This window comes from Phascolarctos cinereus, unplaced genomic scaffold (assembly GCF_003287225.1).
Source record: "Phascolarctos cinereus isolate Bilbo 61053 unplaced genomic scaffold, phaCin_HiC Scaffold_726;HRSCAF=1367, whole genome shotgun sequence".
Lineage (NCBI taxonomy): Eukaryota > Metazoa > Chordata > Mammalia > Diprotodontia > Phascolarctidae > Phascolarctos > Phascolarctos cinereus.
In genome coordinates, this window is record NW_027556098.1 from 402,330,415 (window position 1) to 402,338,282 (window position 7,868).

At 43.6% G+C, this 7,868-nt stretch overlaps 1 protein-coding gene across 1 annotated transcript; it reads left to right on the forward strand.

The window, feature by feature from the left end:
• The first annotated feature begins 2,865 nt into the window (after positions 1 to 2,865).
• Positions 2,866 to 4,515, forward strand: LOC110198097 (transcription factor HES-5-like). Its single transcript, XM_020972244.1, has 3 exons — positions 2,866 to 2,970; positions 3,090 to 3,255; positions 3,378 to 4,515. Exons 1-3 carry the CDS (start codon positions 2,917 to 2,919, stop codon positions 3,644 to 3,646), a joined length of 489 nt encoding a protein of 162 aa, XP_020827903.1. The 5' UTR covers positions 2,866 to 2,916; the 3' UTR covers positions 3,647 to 4,515.
• Positions 4,516 to 7,868: the final 3,353 nt, after the last annotated feature.

The window sequence follows — 7,868 nt, forward strand, 5'->3', positions numbered from 1 at the left end:
GAAATGGGCGAAAAGAAAGAGAAGCAGGAGCAAAATACAGAGGCTTAGTTACAGTAGCCTATCCCAAGTAACCTTCCCAAGAAAGCCAAGATAGCCTAGCTAGGGAAGATTTGCTGAGACTAATCCAATTTGGGGAGCACTTATGAAGCACCTAATGTATGCCAGGCACTGTACAGGTACAGATCAAGACAAAAGTCCCTACCCTCACAAAGCCTATATTCTGCTGGGGACGGGGAAAAACACTAAGTATTGCAATATGTATACTTAAACAAATTCAAAGTAAAGGGATTTGTCCTGTGGGAATCAAGAAGGGCTTCCCATTAAGAGATGGTACTTGAACTAAATCTTTAATCTCTAGATTTTAGGGATTCGAAGAGGAGGAGATGAATAGGGAGAGCATGGGGCCTGGAGTCAGGAAGACTCCTCAAGTGCAAATCTGGCCTCAGACACTAGCTGTGTGACCCTGGGCAAGTCACTTAACCCTGTTTGCCTCAGTTTCCTCATCTGTAAAATGAGCTAGAGAAGAAAGTGCCAAATCATTCCAGTATCTTTGCCAAGAAAACCCCAAATGGGGTCAGAAAGAGGAAGAGTCAGGACTGAAAAAATGATTGAAATTCCAGGTGTAGAGAACAGCTTGTGCAAAGGCCTGGAGGTGGGAAATGGTACGACTTACACTAGGGAAGGTGAAAGGGCAGCAAATAGATCCTTTTGGCTGGAACATGGTACACATGAGCTAGAATAATATATAATTTCCTGGAAGAATTGTCCATTACCAGATGGTAAAAGGTTTTCAGTACCAAATAGAGGCATTATATATTTTATCCTAAAGGTAATGGGGAGCCACAGAAGTATTATCCACAAAGTTGAGCACCACAAAGTGGAGTTTATAGATGACTACTGCAATTCCAAAGGGACAGAGAGTAGGGTGCCAGTGGAAGAGTCTAACAGACTAGAACCTTCTCAAAATCAGAGAAGGCTCATTCTGTAGGGTAGGGAAAGGACAGCTGAGGGCATTTGAGGAGGGACTAGTTGACCTATGAATCACTATGGAAACTCTTCTTTAACAGGTGGGAGGACTTTTTTTTTTTTTGTATGTGTGATTTTTGATTGGGCAATTAGGGTTAAGTGACTGCCCAGGGTCACAGAGCTAGTAAACTTCAAGTGTCTGAAGCTGGATTTGAACTTGGGTCCTTCTGACTCCAAGGCTGGAGCTCTATCCACTGTGCCACCTAGCTGCCCCTGAGGATATTCTTTTTGTTTTGTTTTGTTTTGTTTTTGGTTGGCAGTGGGGTTAAGTGACTTGCCCAGGGTCAACACAGCTAGTAAGTGTTATGTGTCTGAGGCCACATTTGAACTCAGCTCCTCCTGAATCCAGGGCTGGTACTCTATCCACTGCACCACCTAGCTGCCCCCGAGGATATTCTTGGGATTTGTTTGTTTGTTTTTAGGCAATTGGGGTTAAATGACTTGCCCAGGGTCACACAGCTACTAAGTGTTAAGTGTTTGGTCTGAGGCTGGATTTGAACTCAGGTCCTCCTGACTTCAGGGCCGGTGCTCTATCCACCCAACTGCTCCCCCCTCCAGGATATTCTTAATGGATAGATTTCAGCAGGTCTGTGAACTTGGATGGGGAAAAAAATTCATCTTTATTTTCACTAACTTCTAACCAAAATTGGACATTTCCTTCAATTATTTTAAAACATTATCCTAGGTGGCATAGTGGATAGAAGACTGGCCCTGGATAGTCAGGAGGACCTGCCTTCAAATCCAACCTCAGATATTTACTAGCTGTGTGACCCTGGGCAAGTCACTTAACCCTGATTGCCTCAAAAAAAAAGTTTAAAAAAACCACATTATCCTGAGAAGGTGTCCATAGGAGTCAGGAGATGGCCAGAGGATGCATGATACAAAACAGTTAAGTACCCCTATTCTAAAAGAATCGGGCAGGTTGCTTGGTATAGTAGAAAGAACCATCCAACCTGGGATTGAATCGCAGCTCTGCCACCTGTGTGGCCTTAAACAAGTCACTTCTCTCTGGGCCTCAGTTTCCTCCTCTGTAAAATGAAGGGGTGGCTAGCCGATATCTAGGGTTCCTTCCAGTTCTCAAACCCTAAGATCTTATAAAAATGGAACCAATGTCAATGAGTACCTAGGGAAGAAAAGATCTGAAAAGGCAGCAACCTTTTCTTACCTCAACCCCTCTCACTGCTGCCAAATAGTCCAGCCCTGATCCCAAGTAATCAGAGGAGGGAAGCCCAAAGACAGTGCTGACAATCCATCCATTCAGGACTCCTGGGTTAATGTCAAAGGGTGTTTCATGTCCAAATGAAAGATGGACTTCATTGGCTTAACCCTCCCCCTTCCCCTCCACACACACTCCGCTTTCTTTTTTTTTTTCAAGTGGGTGGCTAGGGAATTGAGGAGGGAGGAGGGGAGGGGGAAGCTACTCCTTCCTGCTCCCCCACCATCTCCCCTCCCTCCAACCTTCTCCATGCAGCTTCCCCAGGCCTGGGAAAAGGCGACATATTGAGATGTTCAGCTCCCAACTTGGGGCCCGGCGGTAATTAAAATGATGGCCCATGCTTTCCCACCGTCCCTGCCCATCCCGCCAAAGCTGAATTCTATTGTCCAGTGGCCTCCCCAGTCCACCTGCTCCCCCGGGAGCAGTCATTACTCCCCAGGCAATTCACAACCAATTTACCATGCCGTAATAGATGCTGTCTCCTTTGTCCTTCTAAAGGCATGGATTGGCCAGGGAGTGTGGGAACCTCGGAAGATCTCTGGCCCCATGCATTTGTATGCAGCACTCCGGGTATAAATAGAGGGGGCTCTGGCTCTGAGTCTGCGTCTCACAGGGGCCTAAGCTTAGAACTGAAGCCTCTTCTGCCTCTATTCCCCAGCATCCTTCCAGAAGCCATGGCCCCCAACGCTATTTCCATGGATATTCTCACTCCTAAAGAGAAAAACAGAGTAAGTATCCTCTCCTACAGTGGCCGTTCTGTGGCATATTTTGGGAAGTGGACATTGGATTGCCTGACTTGCTGGATGAAATGGGTCCACTCATTTCTCTTTTCCCTCCCTCTTAACAGCTGAGGAAGCCGGTGGTGGAAAAGATGCGTCGGGACCGCATCAACAGCAGCATCGAGCAGCTGAAACTGTTGCTGGAGAAAGAATTCCAGAGACACCAGCCCAACTCAAAGCTGGAGAAGGCTGACATCCTGGAGATGACTGTCAGCTACCTGAAACACAGCAAAGGTCAGTGCTCGATGTGAGCTGCTAATTCCCAAACCTCTGATCCTAGGAGCATATGGTTTTCTGATTCACTTGTGGGTTGGATTGTCTATACCTCTAATCTCATCTCATCTTTTTCCCTACAGCTTTTGCATCATGCCCCAAGAGCTTGCAACAGGACTACAGTGAAGGTTACTCTTGGTGCCTCAAAGAAGCAGTCCAGTTCCTGACCTTGCACTCAGCCAACACAGACACCCAGATGAAGCTGCTTTATCACTTCCAGAGGCCACAGGCATCTCTGACCACTATTCAAGACTTGAAACCACCTTCTTCCTCTCCCTTGTCCCCTGCTCCCTCAACCAAGCCAGCACCCGGACAGTCACCTTCTGGCAGTAGCCTCTGGCGGCCCTGGTAGGACCAGGAGGACTCTGAATGGTGGGGACTCATGCTTACTTGATCCAGAGGAAAATCCGGACTTGCTTTCCAAGTCCCTGGCTCCTCTAGAACGTAGAGCAAAATGCTTTCTCCCTTTCCTTTACAGAGCACTGAGTGCTCCATTTTTTTTTTAATCTTTCCCTTCTCATTGAAGGATATTGATTCTCCTTGCCTAGCCTACAGAGAGAGGGCCATTCTAAAAGAATGTAAAGTAATGTTCCTTGAGGGATGACTTGACTGTTGGGCCAGTCTTCCATGAAGAAGGCTTAATATTGTCTAACCTGATTAATTAAGGTTGCAATGCGTTGGTCTGTACCCCAGCAACAGTAACTTCAGCAAGTTTGTCCACATTATGGCACCAGAGGGGTCCTAGAATTTTGTTAGCACATGCGGGAGTATGCTGAGAAAAGTGACGGTCTTCCATGGGACCCATCTTAGAGGGCATTCTTCAGGGCATGTGCCAATTTCAAGTAGAGTGTACAGTGCTGTGGGGCAGATAGACCAGTGTTGATGCCTTTTGTAAAGGCAGTACCCAGTGCATATCCTTATAGGAAAGAAAGTAACAACTGGTGTTGTTTTTATGATGGATGTATTTATTGGAAGCCTTTCCAGGAAAGGCCACTGTACAAATTATATTTCAGGGGTGGGGATTTGCATGTTTTGAGGGTGGGATAATTAGGGAAAGGGGAGGGGAAATGAAATGTCTTTTGTTATGCTCCTAAAAGGATCCAGATTGTTGCCCAATGTGGAGGGCGTAGAATTTGTAATCAGCATTCAAAGCTGTCATTGGACAGCATGTAGAAATGGTCTGCATGCTGGAAATGCAAATAAATCTTTCTTTATGATCAATCTGTTCAGTGATTCACTGGTTTATCTATAGTGGGAAGATGGAGAATGGTGGTCCTTGGGCTCTGAAACCCAAGCTACCTGGTGGGCTCTCTAACTCATGAGGGGGGCATTAATTAGCAAGGGGAGGGTGGAATAAACCCTATTAATCAGGTCTTACTGTTTTTTTGTAAGAGAACAAGGAAGATAATCGACTTATCAGAAACCTTGCTGAATCATAGGTGTGGGGGAGGATGTGTGCACAGCAAGTTGTCTGCCCCAACCTGAATTCTGACCTCCACCAATCAGTGGACAGACCAGACATCTCCATTCCCGCCTTAGGAACTAGAGTACTAGATTCAGCCAGAGAAGACCTATCTCACAAGACTTGTGGGGAGAGAAATAGCCTATGGGCTATCTCTTAAATCTAAGTATGATAGCGAAAAATTTTTATTGTGCCTTAAAATTTGCTCCTAGTACTTGGAGCAGATAACTAGTTACAGAGATGAGGAGTTGAAACTAGCTTTTCTTTGGCTCTTCATCTGTATCCCCAGGGCTTTAGCCCTGCCAACTGTCCTACTGCTCATAGTAGGAGCTTAATAAGTGCACAGTGTTGAGTTGACTTTTAGTCTGGGACTTAGCTAATACTACATTGGCTTTTATTTTTTTCTGTAGCCGGGCTTATGATTTCACTGATAAATCAAGGAACCAATGAATATGGGTCAGCACCTACTCTGCAGTCATTCAGAGTTTACTTATTGTATTAAGAGGTTAAATGACTTGTGATTAGGGCCAAGCAGCCAGTAGGTGTCAAATCTCCCTGAATTTTGAGGCAGGCTCTATCCTGTTACACAGTGGTGTCTGTCATCATTATTAATGGTGATTAATAATGGCTAAAAACAGCTGACCTAAACTTTGATTTTTTTTGTTGCAAATCATTTTCTTCTAAGCCTCAGTTTACCCATTTGTAAAATGGGGTGGTAGGACTAGAGTACAGGTTCTTAAATCTTTTCTGTGTTTTGGACCCTTTGACACCCTAATAAAGGTTATTGACTTCTCAGAATTTTTTTTAATGCATAAAATGCAGGGAATTACAAAGGAAATCTACAATATTGCACTACAATTATCAAAAGATTAAAAAAAAAAAGTTCATAGACCCCCTGGCCCAGAGCAAGCACCAGACTGCCTTTCTGTAATGCTTCCTATGAGTCAGGGAAGTGGAAACAGTCACCTGCCTATTTTGTGTCTAGAAAAAGTTTGTGCTCAGAGCTGTTTGATTTTCTATTTAAAAGTGCAATGCAGAGGAAAGAGTGTTGCCTATGGAACCAGAGGATCTTTGTTCAAATCCTACCTCTCTCAATTACTAGCCGGTGTGATTTTAAGTTGATTCACTTTTCTATGCCTTAGTTTCCTTGTCTGTAAAGTGAGGGGAGCTGGATTTGATGACCTTTTTCCTTCCTGCCTGCCTTCCTTTCTCCCTCTCTCCTTTCCTTCTGTCCTTTATTCCCTCCCTCCCTTTCTCTTTCCTTTCATTTCTTCCTTTCTTCCTTCCTTCCTTCCTCCTCTTTTCCCTTCCTTTCTTCCTCCCTCTTTTCCCTTCCTTCCTTCCTCCCTTTTTTCCTTTCTTTCTTTCTTCCTTCCTTCCTTCCTATCTCCAGCTGAGACTAGCAATCAGTGCAAGAATTCAAAGTCAGCACTAAAACCTCCATCAGCTGACTTTTAACCCACTGTGCCTTCCACTGCACCAGATTGCCTTACTTTGGACCTCTGTTTTCTCCTCCATAAAATGGACAAAATAAAACCTGCACTGCCTGGTTAACAGAGATATCGTAAGAAAAGCATAATATAAATATCAAAAGATGGGCTCTGGTATTCCTCTTGCTTTTGCCTTGTTTTTGCTGTCTCTTCCTTCAGCATTGGGCACAGAAGTTCTGTGCCAAGGGGCAGATGCTCATCCTTGTGGACATTAAATAAATGCTTGGTGATTGAGTGATCTTTTTTTAAAGAATGAACGGGCACTCTGTCTCACCATCAGAGTGTTGATTTAGATACTGTTTACACTGGACATCAAGACATCCAATCAGCTGAAAAGAAAAATCCAGGCATTTCATTTTGGGAAGGAAGTTTTGACAGAGTTTGATATCAGGTAACAGACTTGAGCAGATTTAAAAAAGAAAATTCTTATTCCTGAGACTTCAAGTTTAATATGTTAGTCAATCATAGGATGTGCGCAAAAAATAAAAAGAACATTACAATTAAATGAAGCTTGTGTACAAACAAATACAACTAGGATTCTCAGAAGGGAAGTAGTTGATTAGGAGGAAAAAAATCTCCACATCAAAAATTTATAATAAGGACTTTATATCCAATATGCAGAGGGAAATAAGAAAAATATACAACCAATAACCATTGCCCATTGAATAAATGCCCATAACATATGGTCTCAAAAGAATTATTGCACACTATTAACAACTATTAAAAAAAAAGATTACTCCAACTCTCTAATAATAGATTTGCAAATCAAAAGAAATCTGAGGCTTCACCTCACACTTAACAACCTAGCAAAGATACCAAAGAAGAGTCATTGTGGGAGGTGCTGGGGAAAAACAAGCACACAAAGACGCTGTTGGCAGAGCAATGGATTGGTACAAGGACTCTAGAAAGCAATTTGGAATTACTCTAAAAAACTGTCTAAGATGTCCCCAGATCCCACCGCTAGGCATATCTACCACAGAAGTCAGACACAAAGAAAAGTGTCACATGTACCAAGATATTTATAGAAGCACTTTTTGCCATGGTAAAAAAAATTATAAACAAAGAATAGCTAAGCAAATTGTGGGATGTTCATGAAATCGAATAAGAACAGAAAAAATCCTGAGAAGACTTACATGACCTGATGCAGAGGGAAGTGAGCAGAACCAGAAAAATAATACCCAACAATGGAAATGGGAAACTCAGTAAGAACTGAAATTGAATGTAATCCAATCATAATGACTAAGGTTGCATGGAGTAAGAGTCATGAGAAGACACCTCCCTTAGACCTCACCTTCTTGAAGGAAGGGAGGGAGGTGCTCTTCTCTAAGGGTGACACATACTCTCAAACTTGCTCATTGCCTTGGTATGTTTCGCTGAATTGCTTTTTCTCCTGCAGTCTCTCTCTTTTTTAAAATTCATCATTACAAGTATATTACTCCCTCCGGGCTCAGTCTCCCAGCTTGCACTGCTACTGACAGCTTGAGTCCCCAGACTGTAGTTGACTACTTCCCAGAGGGTTCGAGGAGTAACCTTGAGAGTCTGAGGGTTTTTCTAGGACTGTCACCCAGGAGCCCCCATATGGTGTGTTCCCCATTGATTGCCAGCCTTAATTAGCTCCTAGA

What these genes read in the sequence shown, in the direction of transcription:
- LOC110198097 (XM_020972244.1), top strand. Translation starts at nt 2,917, where the DNA reads ATGGCCCCCAACGCTATTTCCATGGATATTCTCACTCCTAAAGAGAAA. An exon ending in CTCCTAAAGAGAAAAACAGA is followed by an intron (nt 2,971 to 3,089) that starts GTAAGTATCCTC and finishes CCCTCTTAACAG; the next exon opens with CTGAGGAAGCCGGTGGTGGA. An exon ending in CTACCTGAAACACAGCAAAG is followed by an intron (nt 3,256 to 3,377) that starts GTCAGTGCTCGA and finishes TTTTCCCTACAG; the next exon opens with CTTTTGCATCATGCCCCAAG.